Here is a 16,867-nt window from a genome sequence, read left to right on the forward strand (position 1 = left end):
ATGAACACAATGACATTGCAAGTGAACCATAAAACCCTCAGTTCTCCTTTGAAACTAGATTTTAAAATACCACTCGCCACTCTAAATATTCCATTGGTGTTAATAACATTCATACTATTGCTTTTAGGGAAAGCTTCATTTCACGTTTTGAACCTGATATTAACAATCTTATCACCATGAAGTGCCGGTGACATGAAATGACAGACAAAGGCTTATCAATCAGTCTTTCTCCAAGCTCCAAGGAAAGCACAAAACAAACACAGCGCCTGGTATGTATCATCCCCTAGTCCTTTTCCAAGTATAGAACAGCCAAAAGGTAGTAGCTATGACACCCCTTACCTTTCAATTCTATTTCAAGTCCAAGTAATGATAGATGGGAAACTACAGCTGTTTCCCATGGTGGACTTCTGAAGTCCACCTCTAGCCTCAAATGGGAAATTTGGTTTTGACTTGACAAATGTCCTCTTGCAGTCCCATGTCACTGTTCTGCAACTTGTCATTAAGGTTTTCGATTTAATATTAATATTTAGAAATACGTTATGGGCAATTACATATCGTAGATACGTATATATCACAACTACATAGAGAGGACAACATTCAGCCCTGGGCCTCGAACCCTACAGACACACACACCCTTCAGGTTCAAATCCCAGCAAGGCACCCCGACAGCCCACTCAGGAGAGGGAGGGGCAGGAGCAGCGAGCAGAGGTTAAACCAGGCAGCAGCCAAAACAAACACCACTTCCAGAACAGGACAAACTTTGGGTCTGGGCGGCTGCAGAACCCCAGAAATGGCCGGGGGAGGGGAGGGAGTGTCAGTCTCAGGGAAGGAAGATGGGGAGCGCGCACCCAGCACTGACTGGGCGAGGAGCTGAGCTGCGGAGGAGGCTGGTGTCCCCCGGGGACAAGGGCGTCGCCGCCATCCCCGGATGCAGAGGTCTCTGACAACTGGCCGAGGCCTCCGGGTCCCTGGGGGCAGCCCTGTCGCCCCACTCGCAACCTCCGCCCCCGCAGACACTGCCCTACAGACCCTCAGGGACAGGAGGCGGAGGGACCCACCTGGTGCAGCGTCTCGGCTGGCAGCTGCGACGCCCGAAACAGGTCAGCCACGGGGCCGGCGGCTGCAGTGGCCGTGCCGGGGGCGACTCTGGCGGCCTCGGGAGGCCCAGACCCGGCGCCCCCGCCCGCGGCGCCGGCACAGCGCGCGAAGAGCTCGGAGTAGCACTGCTGCTCGCCCTCGCTCAGCAGCAGCGGTGGCGGCCCGGAGCCACAGCCCCCACCCGCCGCCGCCGCCGCCGCCGCTGCCGCCGCCGCCGCCGCCGCTGCCGCCTCCATGGGACCAGCAAGGGGGCGCGGCGGAGCCCTGTCACTAGCTGAGGTGCCGCTGCGTCCACCACAGCCACCGGCTCCTTGGCCTCAGCCGCCGCCGTCGCCGCCGCCGCCGCCACCCCCACGCCCCGCAGCTGCCGCGCGGCCGCTTCCTCCCGGCGGGCGCCGGCCCCGCCCCCGGGCTTGAATGTTGTGCCTCAGCTGCGCGGCACATGGAGACAGGCGCGGAGCGGCCCAATCACAGTCTGAGATCTCACCCCGGCCCCGCCCCCGCCTCCCGCCTGCCCCGCCCAGCGCCAGGTAACTAACCCAGCGCGCTGCCTGCCCTCCGCCCGTCACCTGCTCCGCTGCCCAGGAAGGCGGGCTCCGTGCGTTTCCAAGCCTACCCTGCAAGGGAGCGGAGTCTTTGGCCATCCGCCCTGGTTGGGAAGGGCGCATCTAAACCCAACTGGAGAAAAGCTCTTTTCGGGGAGCGGGGAAGTTCGTGGTGTTTTTCGCCAGAAGGCTGGGGCAAGTGTGGTGCCCACACCACGCCATGCCCTTTCCAGAAAAGGGACAAGGCATGGGAAATTAGGTTTCCTTTCTTCCATAGCAGTAGTGCTTATGGCCTAAAGAGCTGGAAGACACAGACGTCTGTACAAACAGGGTCCCACTGACCCCAAACTGTTCAGTGGGTATTGGAGTTAGGCCACCTCTTCAGACATGGCTCAAACCAGGAGTTGAGACTTCATAAGGAATAACATCGGTTACTCGTAAGTACTAGAGTAGTAAAAGACCCATTTTGCAGATCATTTGGCCCAAACCCTGCTTTTACATAAAAGGAAACTGCCATGTTCACCTTCATTCCTTCAAAACTAGTTGAATATCTCGTATGTAGCAGATTTATATGCTAGGGCCTGAAAATACAAACCTCAGTAACAGAGGATCCTCACTCTCCACAGGAAGCACTTATTTTGGTAGTAAAACAGGAATTTTTTTTTTAAGTACAAAACTTTTTCAAGCTCACGCCAAAAATCAGTGCGAGAACTCACATCTTTCCATCCCTGTCCATGTCCTCCTCTCTCTCCGTTCCTCCCTATCCTAAAGCATACACACTATATTTTTCAAATGTGCTTGCTTCCCCCTGGCTAGTACTCTAGCCACTTTTTTTTTTTGGCGCCTGTTTTTGAGACGGAGTTTCAGTTACCCAGGCTATAGTTCAATGGCACAGTCTTGGGTCACTGCAACCTCCACCTCCCGGATTCAAGCAATTATCCTGTCTCAGCCTCCTGAATAGCTGAAATTACAGGCGCCTGCCACCATGACTGGCTAATTTTTGTATTTTTAGTACAGACGGGGTTTCATCATGTTTGTTAGGCTAGTCTCGAACTCGTGACCTCAGGTGATCCACCACCCCCACCTCAGCCTCCCAAAGTGCTGGGATTACAGGCTTGAGCCACTTGAGCCCTCTAGCCACTTTTAAAAGAAAGTCCAGGCCGGGTGCGGTGGCTCATGCCTGTAATCCCAGCACTTTGGGAGGCCAAGGCAGGCAGATCACCTGAGTCCAGGAGTTTGAGACCAGCCTGGCCAACATGGTGAAATCCCACCTCTACTAAAAATACAAAAACTAGCTGGGCCATGGTAGTGAGTGCCTGCAGTCCCAGCTACTTAGGAGGCTGAGGCAGGAGAATCACTTGAACCTGAGAGACGGAGGTTGCAGTGAGCCAAGATCGCACCACTGCACTCCAGCCTGGGCAACAGAGCAAGACTCTGTCTCAAAGAGAGAGAGAGACCAGAAAAGAAGCCACTGGAAAAAAAAAAAAAGTCTGTCCCACCATTGCACTGGAAGTTCCAGCATCAGGTCCACATATCTGCATCTCTTTTCCAAAAATTATCTTTTTAAATGTCGTTTTCCTGGGAAGACCTGCAGAAATATATGCGTGAAGCCTCACTGGGAAACACTAACCCAAAAGAAAACATCAGTCTAGGGTTAAGCACTAATAAAAAATATATTTTACTACAAAGAAAGCTACAAAACATTGATTTAAACAATTGAAGAGGACACAAAAACATGGAAAGGCATCCCATGCTCATGGATTGAAATAATTAATATTATTAAAATGACCATACTACCCAAAGAAATCTACATATTCACTGTGATCCCTATCAAAATACCAATGACATTCTTCACAAAAATAGAAAAAAAAAATCCTAAAAATTGTATAAAACCACAAAAGACCCTGAATAGCCAAAGCAATCCTGAGCAAAAAGAACAAAGCTGGAGGCATCACACTACCTGACTTCAAAATATACTACAAAGCTATGATAACCAAAACAGCATGGTACTGACATAAAAAGAGACACATAAACCAATAGAACAGACTGGAGAACCCAGAAATAAACCCTCACATTTACAGCCAACTGACTTCCAACAAACCACCAAGAAAATACATTGGGAAAGGACAGTCTTTACAATAAATGGTGCTGGGAAAACCAGATATCCATATGCAGAAGAATAAAACAAGATCTTTCTCTCTCTCTCAGCATATACAAAAATCAACTGAAGATGTATTAAAGACTTAATCATAAGACCTAAAACTGTAAAACTACTGGAAGAAAACACTGGGGAAATGCTTCGGGACATTGGTCTGGACAAGGATTTTATGGCTAAGACCTTGAAAGCACAGGCCAAAAAAACAAAAATAAGCAAATGGAAATGTATTAAACTAAAAGGCTTCTGCACACCAAAGGAAACATCAACAGAATGAAAAGACAACCTGCAGAATGGGAGAAAATATTTGCAAACTATTCATCCAACAAGAGACTGATATCCAGAATATAGAAGGAACTCAACTCAACAGCAAAAGTAATAATAATACCGTTAAAAAGTGGGCAAAGGATCTGCATAAACATTTCTCAAAATAATACATACAGATAGCCAACAGGTATATGAAAACATGCTCAACATCATTTGTCATCAGGAAAATACAAATCAAAACCACAGTGAGATATCATCTCAGTCCATATATAAGAGAAAAGGAAAGTCTTATACACTGTTGAGAATACAGATTAGTACTGCCCTTATAGAAAACAGTGTGGACGTTTCTCAAAAAACTAAAAACAGAACTACTATATGATCCAGCAATCCCACTACTGGGCATTTATTCAAAGGAAAGGAAATCAGTAATTAAAGAGATACGTGCACCCCCATGTTTATTGCAGCACTATTCAAAATAGCCAAGATATGGATCAACCTAAGTGTCCATCAACAGTGCATGGATAAAGAAAATGTGTTATATATACACAATGGAATACTATTCAGCCATAAAAAAGAATGAAATCCTGTCACTTGCAGCAACATGGAGGGAACTGAAGGTCATTGTGTTAAGTGAAATAAGCCAGACACAGAAAGACAAACATCACATGTTCTTACTCATATGTGAGAGCTGAAAAAGTTGATCTCATGGAAGTAGAGTGATAGTTATCAGAGCCTGTGAAGGGTGGGCTGGAGGATGAAGGGAGGTTAGCTAATGGATACAAAAATACAGTTAGAAGGAGTAAAATCTAGTGTTTGATAGCATAGTAGGGTGAGTATAATTAACAATTTATTGTATATTTCTTTTTTCTTGAGACAGGGTCTCAGTCTGTCACCCAGGCTGGAGTGCAGTGGTGCAATCACGGCTCACTGCAGCCTCGACCTCCTGGGCTCTAGCAATTCTCCTACCTCAGTCTCCTGAGTAACTAGGACCGTAGGCGTGCACCACCATGCCCAGCTCATTTTTTTATTTTTTATAGAGACAAGGTCTCGCTATGTTGCCCAGGCTAGCCCGCTCTTAGGGCTCATGTGATCCACCTGCCTCAGCCTCCTAAAGTGCTAGAATTACAGGCATGAGCCATCATGCCCAGCCTATTGTACATTTCAAAATACCTAGAAGATTTGAAATGTTCCCAACACAAAGAAATGATAAATGTTTGAGATGATGGATATGCCAGTTATTCTGGTTTGATCATTACACATTGTATACATGTATCAAAATATCACATATATCCCATAAATATGTACAATTAATATGTATCAATAAAAAATGTTCATACATTTTAGAATTTGCTTTAATAAAGGGATATATAAAACTTTCACCCCAAATAGTTTTATTTTTATTAAAAATAGAAGACAAAAAAATCTCAAGAAATACCACTGATGATAAATATACTTGGGTATTATGGTCAACTAAAGGACTAAGGTCAGGAAGAGAAACAAAGCGGAAAAAAATCATGAAATTGTAAATACAAAAAGAAGGAAAGGAAAGGGGGAGACAGTGAAGAGAGATACTTAAGAAGAAGAAAAACAAAAAATGATGTCAACCTCAGTGATAGCCAGAGTAATATTTCCCTTTTGGAATCTAGAAAAATGGAACAGAGAAGAGGATCTTCTCCAGAAGGAAGAAGTTCTCACCTCTTCCCTAAGCTTTCTTTACACTACGTCTTGCATCCAACCTGCCAGGAGGGAACTAAAACAGCAGAAGGCTTCAGAACGGAACGAGAGTGCAGAAAGGATAGGTAAATTAGGAGCAATAAAGACTAACTTCACTTGGGAATTTCCATTTCAAAATCTCACCACCTGGCTGGGCGTGGTAGCTCATGCATGCAATCCTAGCACTTTAGGAGGCTGAGGCAGGAGGATCACTTGAGCCCAGGAAGTCCAGATCAGCCTGAGCAACATAATGAGACCCTGCTTCTATTTAAAATTTAAAAAGAAAAAAAGAATTTAAAAAAGGAAAGAAGACCAGGCACGGTGGCACATGCCTATAATCCCAGAACTTTGGGAGGCCAAGACGGGCAGATCACTTGAGGCCAAGAGTTCAAGACCAGCCTGGCCAACATGGCAAAACCCTGTCTCTACTAAAAATACAAAAATTAGCTGGGCGTGATGGCTCACACCTGTAATCCCAGCTACTCGGGAGGCTGAGGCACAAGAATTTCTTGGACCTGGGAGGCAGAAGTTGCAGTGAACTGAGTTTGTGCCACTGCACTCCTGCCTGGATGACAGAGCAAAACTGTCTTGAAAAGAAGGAGGAGGAGGAGGGTGAGGGGGGGAGGAGGATGAGGAGGGGGAGGAGGAGGAGGAAGAAGAAGAGGAAGAAGGAAGAAGAAGGAAGAAGAAGAAAAGAAATTTCACCACCTTTGTAGTTTCCATAGCTGTGATACCTTCTCAGGAAAACTGGAAGCCCATTGTTTATTCTCTTCCTACCTTTCTGGTTGTACTCGGGTTTCCCTGAGAATGGCCCACCATTCTAATAAAGGCTAGAAAGGGACATAACTCTGTGTGATAAACACCAAACCCTCCTTTACCCTGTGACTACTGTCAAAGGAAATGTGAGCTATAATAATCCCTAATATTCATGCAGTGGAGAAAAAAAGCTGCAAAGCTTTTTAAAGCACTTTTGTACCTATTATCTCATTTAAGCCTCATAGTAACTTTCTGAGGTAGGTTGGGAAGACATTTTTAATCTCCATTTTGCAGATGAGAAAATGGATGCAGAGACAGTGTGATTTGTCTCACTGAATACCAGATTCAGAACTGATCTTTATGACTCAACTAAGTATAATAAATTTGACATATTTATTAAGCACCAGATATGGCAGAGACAGGTAGAAAGTCTCACATCTGTGCCTATCAATCTATCAGCGAGACAATCAACATTTATTGATAGAACAGAGAGTATTTACTGTAACCCTACCAGAGTACTAAGAGGAATTTTTCTTTAATACAAGATGTGTTTCTTTCAAGGAGTTTGAAGCCTCACTGGAAGAGACAAAACTAACACAACAAATAAAAACAAATGAAAGACAATATATAATTAAGTGCTAAACTGTGTACTCTGGGTTAACTGCCGTGGGAGTTGAGAGAAGAGAGAAAATTCATGAGCCAGAGCTCAGCGAGGAAGGCTTGATGAGGGGGGCTGAGATGGCTGTTGACTGAGACTGGGTGGAACTGGGGAGGTAAAAGGACATGACAGAAAGGGAGGAGCCCCAGAGACTTGGCAACCAGGAAATAATGAGTGAGGGACGGCAGGCTGGGTCAGAAGAAAGGGCAGCTCTGAAGGTCTCCAGTATGTAAGAGAGAAGGTGCTCAACAAAAGATGTGGGGCACAGCCAAACGAGACCCAACAGCAGTAATACCCAGGGCACAGGAGGGAAAAAAATGGCATTTGTAAAAATGTGTTAATATCTAAGGAATGCCAAGTACTGTTCTTTATTTCTACAAGTTTTTTCAGTAGAAGAAATAGTTATCAAACTTCAAAATAAACACAGATAAGAATTTAGAAACTAGAAGCACTCATGTCCCTTAAGGCTGACAGTAAACAAGAACTTTTTAGAAGGGAATATCTTTATACTTTTTTGTGGCTCAAAGCGTACACACTTGTTTTGGCTTCATGATGGCCGGAAAAGCCACAGGGATCATATTTTCAGAAATAGTCAAGAGATATCAAGAGATACTCTTTTTTATTCTTTCTCATGGAATCCAATTACTCCCATTGCAGAGCTATTCTTTACGTTATGTTTTTTTTCCCACCCAGAAAATTGGAACTGAGGAGTGGAGCATTGCTATAAAGATACCTGAAAATGTAGATGTGACCTTGGAACTGAGTAATGGGCAGAGACTGGAAAAGTGTGGAAGGCTCAGAAGAAGACAGGAAGCTGTGGGAAAGTTTGGAACTTCCTAGAGACTGATTGAATGGTTATGACTAAAATGCTGATAGTGATATGGACAGTGAAGGCCAGGCTGATGAGGTCTCAGATGGAAATGAGGAACTTATTGGGAACTGAAGCAAAGGCTACTCTTGTTACATTTCAGCAAAGAGCTTGGTTGGATTGTGCCCCCGCCCTAGGGATCTGTGGAACTTTGAACTTGAGAGAGAGAATTTAGGGTATCTGGCAGAAGGCATTTCTAAGCAACAAAGGGTTCAAGATATGGCCTGACTGCTTCTAACAGCTTATGTTCATATATGTGAGCAAAGAAATGACCTGAAACTGGAACTTACATTTAAAAGGGAAGCAGAGTGTAAAAGTTTGAAAAATTTGCAGCCTGGCCATGTGGTAGAAAAGAAAAGCCCATTTTCAGGGGAGGAATTAAAGCAGGCTGCAGAAATTTGCATTAGTAAAAAGGAGCCAAGTGCTAATACCTAAGACAATGGGGAGAAGGCCTCAGAAGCATTTCAGAGACCCTAATCACAGCCTCTCCCATCACAGATCCAGAGGCCTAGGAGGGAAGAAAGGTTTCCTGGGCCAGGCCCAAGGCCCTGCCACCCTGTGCAGCCTTGGGCCATTGCTCCCTGCATCCAAGCTGCTCTTGCTCCAGCCCTGGCTCAAAGGGGTCCAGGTACAGCTCAGACTGCTGCTTCAGAGGGTGCAAGCCACAAGCCTTGTCTGCTTCCACGTGGTGTTAAGCCTACAGGTGTGCAGAGTGCAAGAGCTGAGGCTTGGGAGCCTCCACCTAGATTTCAGAGGATGTATGGAAAAGCCTAGACTCCAGGCAGAAGACTGCTGCAGGGGCAGAGCCCTCATGGAGAACCTCTACTAGGGGAGTGCAGAGTGGGAAGTGTGGAGGTGAAGCCCCCACACAGAATCCCCACTGGGGCACTGCTTAGTGGAGCTATAAGAAGGGGGTCACCATCCTCCAGACCCCAGAATGGTAGATCCACCAACAGCTTACACCCTGCACCTGGAAGAAGCACAAGCACTCAGTGCCAGCCCATGAAAGCAGCCATGGGGGCTGAACCTTGCAAAACCACAGGAGTGGAGCTGCCCAAAGCCTTAGGAGCCCACTTCTTGCACCAGTGTGTACTGGATACAAGATATGGTGTCAAAGGAGATTAGTTTGGAGCTTTAAGATTTAATGACTGCCCTGCTAGGTTTCAGACTTGCATGGGGCCTGTAGCCCCTTTCTTTTGTCCAATTTCTCTTTTTTTGAATGGGTATATTTTCCCAATACCTATCTCTCCTTTGTATCTCAGAAGTAACTAACTTGTTTTTTATTTTATAGGCTCTTAGGTAGAAGAGACTAGCCTTGCTTCAAATGAGACTTTGAACATTGGACTTTTGAGTTAATACTGGAATGAATTAAGATTTTTCAGGGACTATTGGGAAGGCATGATGGGATTTTGCAAGGTGAGAAAGACATCAGATTTGGGAGGTGCTAGGGGCGAAATGATGTGGTTTGACTGTGTGTCCCCATCCAAATCTCATGCTTAATTACAATCCTCAGTGTTGGAAGTGGGCCCTGGTGGGAGATGATTGAATCATGGGGGTGGATCCTTCATGAATGGTTTAGCCCCTTCCACTCGTTGCTGTTCTCATGACGGTGAGTGAGTTCTCATGAGATCTGGTAGTTTAAAAGTGTGTGGCACCTCCCCACAACCCCTCTCAGTCCTGCTTCTGCCATATAAGATGGCTGCTCCCACTTTGTCTTCCACCATGAGTAAAAGTTCCATGAGGCTTTCCCAGAAGCAGATGCTGCCTGTATAGCCTGCAAAACCATGAGCCTATTAAACCTCTTTTCTTTATAAATTACCCAGTCTCAGGCATTTCTTTATAGCAGTGTGAGAATGGGCTAATACAATCATGCTGTGCTTGCAGGTTTGTAGTCTAGGATCAATAGGCTATACCATATAGCTGTCAACTTAAATATCAAAGAGAGGCTCTCTAAAAGAAAATGATGTTTATGGCCAGGCACGGTGGCTCATGCCTGTAATGCTAGTGCTTTGGGAGGCCAAGGTGGGTGGATTATTTGAGCCCAGGAGTTGAAGACCAGCCTGGGCAGAATGGCAAAACCCTGTCTCTACAAAAAAAAATACAAAAACTAGCTGGGTGTGGGGCATTGTGTCATGCACCTGTAGTCCCAGCTACTTGGGAACCTGAGGTAGGAGGATCGCTTGAGCCCAGGATGCTGAGGCTGCAGTAAGCCGTGTTGTGCCACTGCACTCAGGCTGAGCAGCAGAGGGAGACTCTGTCTCAAAAAAAAAAAAAGAAAAGAAAAAAGAAAGAAAAGAAAATGTTGTTCATTTGGGAATAGGGCAATGCAATGGAAATATGTATGCCACAGTAAACTTGTGCATATTCATGGAGGTAAAGGAAGACAAAAATTTTTCAAGGAAAAAATGAAATAATTTTTCCTTGAAAATTACATAATTTTTTTGAAATGGTTATTTTTGGCGACAAGGATCAATAACAGGGGTGGCACCAGTTCAAGGTTAGACAAGCAGTTGCTGGGCAGACGCCTTTACAGAAGGTTGTGATGATATTTGTGCAAGTTTGCAGTTTTTGTAGTCTTTTGTTGTCAGGCATAAAAGTGTGAGAACCCTCTCTTCATAGCCTTCCTCAGCTCTATGGATCAGATTTTTTTTTTTTTTAACGCAAGTGACTCCATTTTGATTCTGACAACTTTCACGTAGCCTAGGTGTGTAGTAGGCTGTACCATCTAGATTTCTGTAAGTACACTCTGTGATGTTCACACAACAATGAAGACACCCAACAATGCGTTTCTCAGAACGGACCCGTCAGGCTGGTCTTGGACTCCTGACCTCATGATCCACCCGCCTCGGCCTCCCAAAGTGCTGGGATTACAGGTGTGAGCCACCGCACCCAGCCAACAATTAAATCTTACAAGTTACTGTCTCGGCCAGGCATGGTGGCCTGTAATCCCAGCACTTTGGGAGGCCAAGGTTGGTGGATTGCTCGAGCCCAGGAGTTCGAGACCAGCCTGGGAAACATAGCGAGTTCTCATCTTTACAAAAACTACAAAAATTAGCCAGGCATGGTGGTGTGCTCCTATAGTCCCAGCCACTTGGGAGGCTGAGGTGGGAAGATCACTTGAGCCTGGGAGGTCAAGGCTACAGTGAGCTGAGATGGCACCACTGCACTCCAGCCTGGGTGACAAAGCAAGACCCTGTCTAAAACAAACATACAAACAAATGACTGCCTACCATAAAACTAGTTTGGAATTTTGGTGAAGTTATATCTTACACCCACCCTTGTGTGCGTGTGTGTGTGCGTGTGTGTGTGTGTGTGCGTGTGTGTGTGCATGTGCACCCATGCAGATGTGTGATTATGTGCCCTCTTTCTTCCTATACCAACTGTGTCCTCTGAAGTCCAACAAACTGAGAAAGTGGCTGCTCTCAAGTAACAAAGAATTGTTCCCAGCAGCCCTGCTGCCCTCTTATGTAAAGTATCAGACAGTTCACTCCTCTCCGTGGAATTAAGCCTTTGGTATCCCTGGGAATGGCTGAGCAGAAATGTTAAAAACTTTCTGTGCACTGGTAAAGCCCAGTAGTTAAGTGAGACAAACTGGAACCAAGAGTTCTCACTACTTGTTAACCTTGGGAAAGCAGCTTCCTGCTTTGTTTCCCAGAACAGGGTTTTGGATAATTATTATCACGACCACATCTTTTTACAGTGCTTTAAAAAATTGTCCATGATACTCAAATGTATCATTAGAGCTTTATTTTTAGAGCTTTTTTATTTTTTAAAAGACTAAGAAAGAATTTTTCAGTTATTCAGCATTTTAGTCATCATAGAGTTGAAAGCAAGGATTATAATTGATGAAATTGATAGAACTCTGAAAATCAAATTTTCCAAAGCTGGTTGTGTTTCTGAAAAATGGAATGTCCAGCAAATGAGTCAGGGTAGGCTAACTGCTGTAACAATCCCCAAATGTCAGTGGGTTAACATAATTCCGGTTTATTTCCTGCTCATGTCACCCCTGTAGAAAGGGTAGTTTTAGTCATATTCATTCAGCGACACCATCTGCTGGCTCCTCCATCACCTAGGTCCTCAAAGTCCTCCACTAGATCTTCTGCATCTAGTGGTTAGAAAAAGAAAGTAAGTGGGAACTCAGAAGAGCTGGAAAGATGAGGGTTTATGGGGGGTCAGGCTCAGAGGTGGCACAGATCACCTCTCTGCTTTCCATTGATTGGAAACCAGTCATATGGCAAATAAGGCTAGGAAATATCATCAAGCTGTGTACCCAAGAAGAAGTAAGAAGTTTAGGGAATATCTGGCCAGACTCTGCCATAATGACCATGAGAAAATTTCAGATTTAGGGTAGGCACTGTTGTTTTACTGCCAACATTCCCTTCACCAGATGGACATACCAGTGAGTGCTGTCTGCTAATGGTTCACAGCTGCTCCCTTCTTTGAACACTACCCTCAGCCAAGCTAGTCACTTCAGGGAGGTTACACCTCCATCACCTCCCATGAAACAGCCCACAGGCAAGGACGGACTGACTCCCATACAAGGCCAGCTCCTTGACTCAAAGTGGGACCAACTCTGGTTCTGATCATGCTCCAGAATGGCCCCTGGGTTCAGGCTAAGGGAAGTCTCCAGCAGAGACCACTTTCTTGCCTAGCTCCCTCTCCAGCCCCGTCCTGCTTCCCTCACACCTCTTCTTCTGAGAGCACTTCCCCATCAAAGCACCAACACAAAAAATCCCCATCTCAGTTTCTGTTCCCAAATAATCCAACCTGAGCCAGGATTTTTTATCAGAAAGTAATACGATCCATATCTCACCAAAAGCATGTGCAGCACAAGCCAACCTGTAAATACTTAAGTGCTTTCAGTACAGTCTGTATAACATTATGCTTAATAAACAAAGACTGCTACCCCATCACTGCAAACAGGATCCTTTTACGGTGAATATAGATTGTGGTCTCATTGTTCATTTTTGTTTCCTACCCTATTCTACTTTGACCAAGTTGATGTGGCTACTGAGTCATCTGGGATTCGATTCTCTGCCTTGCAAGGCCACAAATGCATTTATCACTTCCTTGGGGGTGACACAACCTACAGGACAGTGCAGGTACATAAATCACAATTCCAGTTAACTGATTTACATCGACAGTGATGCCTGCTCTGTGAACTATAACTCTTGTACACATAGCATTCCTCTTCTTGCTACATAAGCTCTCTCTGGAAATTTTAAATAAGAAAATTGCTTTGGCAAGTGACACTGGTGTAAAGAAAAAGAAAACTGCTTCTTAACACAGAACCATAGAAACAAACAAAGGAACTAAATGAGGATGATGAGGCCAGTACACCCTTTTTCACGGTTAAGGATATCTCCAAGTAGCATTTTGAAGACAAAGAGCATATCTTACTCATCTGATACTTAATAAATAATTGTTGATTTACTTTCTACCAAAAAGATGTACGCACTCACATGTTCATCGCAGCACCACTCACAGTAGCAAAGACATGGAATCAACCTCAGTGCCCATCAATGGTGGATTGGGTAAAGAAAAAGTGGTACATATATACCACGAAATACTATGCAGCCATTAAAAAGGATGAAATCATGTCCTTTGCAGCAACATGGATGAAGCTGGAGGCCATCATCCTGAGTGAATTAACACGGAATCAGAAAATCAAATATCACGTGTTCTCACTTATAAGTGGGAGCTAAATCTTGGTACACGTGAACATAAAGATGGGAACAATAGACACTAGGGACTCCAAAAGGAGGGGAAACCAGGGGTTGAAAAACTATCTATTGGGTACTATGTTCACTATCTGGGCGATGGGATCAATAGAACCCCAAACCTCAGCTTCATGCAGCATACCCTTGCAACAAACCTGCACATGTACCCCCTGAAATTAAAATAGAAACTTAAATTTTTTTAAATGATGTCGATTTAAATCAAGTGAGGAATCAGAATTACCTGGAAAGTACTAGAAACACAGTGGTAAAGTATCCCTCCGAGATTTCCCCTCATAAAGGGTTTATGTTTTCCTGGCCGGGCGCGGTGGCTCAAGCCTGTAATCCCAGCACTTTGGGAGGCCGAGAAGGGCGGATCACGAGGTCAGGAGATCGAGACCATCCTGGCTAACATGGCGAAACCCCGTCTCTACTAAAAATACAAAAAAAACTAGCCGGGCGACATGGCGGGCGCCTGTAGTCCCAGCTACTCGGGAGGCTGAGGCAGGAGAATGGCGTGAACCCAGGAGTCGGAGCTTGCAGTGAGCTGAGATCCGGCCACTGCACTCCAGCCTGGGGGGGAGAGGGAGACTCCGTCTCAAAAAAAAAAAAAAAAAAAAAAAAAAGGTTTATGTTTTCCTTTGCAACTAAATCCCCTCCTAGTTTAAACCTACTTTCATGACATGATTTCATTCCCAATTTCATGTCTTATTCACATTTTTACTCTCATTTATATAATTCTCTTCTCTAGGAGTTCCAGTCACTGAAAACTTAAATTTTAGTTTAGCTGCTTCCTGGTGACTTCTAAGCAAATACTATAATCTCATGAATAACAGTTTCCAAAGTGACAATGTAGATTTGGTTGTGTCTTGGAAATGTCTGCCTCTTCGTCTACTCTAATTTACATATTATAGCAGAATCTGGTGGAAAAGATTAATTTCATATTCAGGCAGCTGTCCAAGCAGTGTGAGTTCAAGGTGCCCAAGATGTGGAATTGTATTAGTCGTCTCTTGCTGCACAACAGCAGCTTGAACAACAAACATTGATTATCTGTTTCTGAGGGTCAGAAATTCAGGAGTGACTTAGCTGGGTGGCTCTGTTACTGGAAAGGGGTCCCTACCAGACCCCAAGAGAGGGTTCTTGGATCTTGTGCAAAAAAGCATTTGGGGCACATCTATAGAGTCAAGAGAAAGCAGGTTTATTAGAGAAGTAAAGAGACAAAAGAATGGCTACTTCATAGGCAGAGCAGTGGCATGCGCTGCTTGACTGAGTATACTTATGGTTATTTCTTGATATATGCTAAATAAAGGGTAGATCATTCATAAGTTTTCCAAGAAAGGAGTGGGGAGTTCAAACTCCTGCTCCCCTCCCCCACCACTGCAACTAAGGGTTCCTCCCCCTTTTAGACCATATAGGGTAGCTTCCGCATGTTGCCATGGCATTTATGAACTGTCATGGCACTGGTGGGAGTGTCTTTTAGCATGTTAATGTATTATAATTAACATATAATGAGCAGTGAGGATGACCAGAGGTCACTTTCATCACCATCTTAGTTTTGGCAGGTTTTGACCGGCTTCTTTACTGCATCCTGTTTTATCAGCAGGGTCTTTGTGACCTGTATCTTGTGCCAACCTCCTATCTCATCCTGTGACTAAGAATGCCTAACCTCCTGTGAATGCAGCCCAACAGGTCTCAACCTTATTTTACCCAGCCCCTATTCAAGATGGAGTCTCTCTGGCTCAAATGCCTCTGACAGCTTTGGCTCAGGGTCTCTCAGGAGTCTGCAATCAAGCTGTTGACCAGGGATGTAGTTATCTAAAGTACCGATTGAGGCTGAAGGAGCTATTTCCAAGACAGTTAACTCACGTGGCTATTGGCAGGAGGCCTCAGTTCCTTCTTATGTGGGCCTCTCCACAGGATGCCTGAGTGGCCTCATGACATGGCAGCTGGCTTCCAAACCCAGAGCTAGTGATCTAAGAGAAAATGCTTCTGCAACCATATTGCTTTTTACGACCTAGTCTCAGAAGTGTCACATGAAGAAATTTTATGGGTACATTTTAAACCATAACACTGATTCCTAACCTCTCTTGTTCTTCACAGAGTTTCTCTCATATTTGCAAAGTGCTTTTTAATATTATTTTGGGGTCAAATTAATGTCAATCTATTCATAAACTTAGAACAGACAGGATTTTTACAAATTCATGAGCATTTTTTATTTTATTAACTTTTTGCAGTAATTTGAGATTAACAGAAAATTGCAAAAATAATACAAAAAACCCCTGTGTACCTCTAACCCAGAATTTCCAAATGTTACCACATTTGCTTTATCAACAAACATTTATTATTTCTCTCTCTCTCTCTTTCTGTCTCTCTCACTCTCTCTCGACAATTGAAGTGAGTGACTGAGGCATGAGTCTCAATCATCTAGGTTTATTAAGCCACTTTAGAGCGCTTCTGGGAAAAACACCAGCCACAGACACATTGGCTGCTGTTTTTCTGAAGTTTTCAGGTTTTGTGTTTTTACATTTCCTTAAAGGGAGGACAGGTGTGTAGGAACAGGGGCAGGTAGGCAGTTAGGCAAATGCCATATTTCATATAAGATGAAGTGAATGTCTGAAAAGAGGAAGGGAGTAAAGGAAGAGTCAATTATGCAGACGTCTCTGGGTAGGCGGAGGAATGAGCCTTGTCTTTGTTCTGCACCTGGGAAGATAAGCGTGTGATGACATTATCAGTGCAGAATGGACCAGACTAGTTTTATGAGGTAGACCTAAAGTTACCATTGGCATGTCCTTCTTTCTGGGAGGTCAGCAAAGAATTTACTTATGAATAATCTGTGGAGGCCATCCTTCACAGATACGTGAGGACTTTTACCTCTCCATGGGGATCTTACTGCTGCGTTAATGTTAGTAACAGCTATTCATTTGGGAGAGAGTGTTGCAATGACCTTTCCTGTTGCATAAGGAGGATCCTGAGATTTTTTAAATTTTCCTTTCCACTTTCCATCTATTTTCTTTTTCTGAGTCATTTGAGAATAAGTTGCAGACATAATACCCTTTTACCCCTGAGTACTTCAGTGTACATTTCCTAAAC

General features: G+C 44.4%; 1 protein-coding gene across 7 annotated transcripts in view; it reads right to left on the minus strand.

The window, feature by feature from the left end:
• REPS2 (RALBP1 associated Eps domain containing 2) overlaps positions 1–1,520 on the minus strand; it is a 202,036-nt gene extending 200,516 nt beyond the window's left edge. For 4 of the 7 annotated variants that reach the window (XM_023198942.2, XM_023198944.2, XM_023198939.2 and 1 more), the window contains exon 1: positions 1,059–1,465. In XM_023198942.2, the coding sequence (XP_023054710.1) occupies positions 1,059–1,334 (276 nt within the window). In that variant the 5' untranslated portion in view covers positions 1,335–1,465. Of the gene's footprint in view, positions 1–1,058 lie in introns of all 7 variants that reach the window. The other 3 variants (XM_023198938.2, XM_023198937.2, XM_023198943.2) reach the window with 2 other exon arrangements.
• Between the last annotated feature and the right edge of the window lie 15,347 nt (positions 1,521–16,867).

The sequence above is a fragment of the Piliocolobus tephrosceles genome, chromosome Y (assembly GCF_002776525.5).
Source record: "Piliocolobus tephrosceles isolate RC106 chromosome Y, ASM277652v3, whole genome shotgun sequence".
NCBI lineage: Eukaryota > Metazoa > Chordata > Mammalia > Primates > Cercopithecidae > Piliocolobus > Piliocolobus tephrosceles.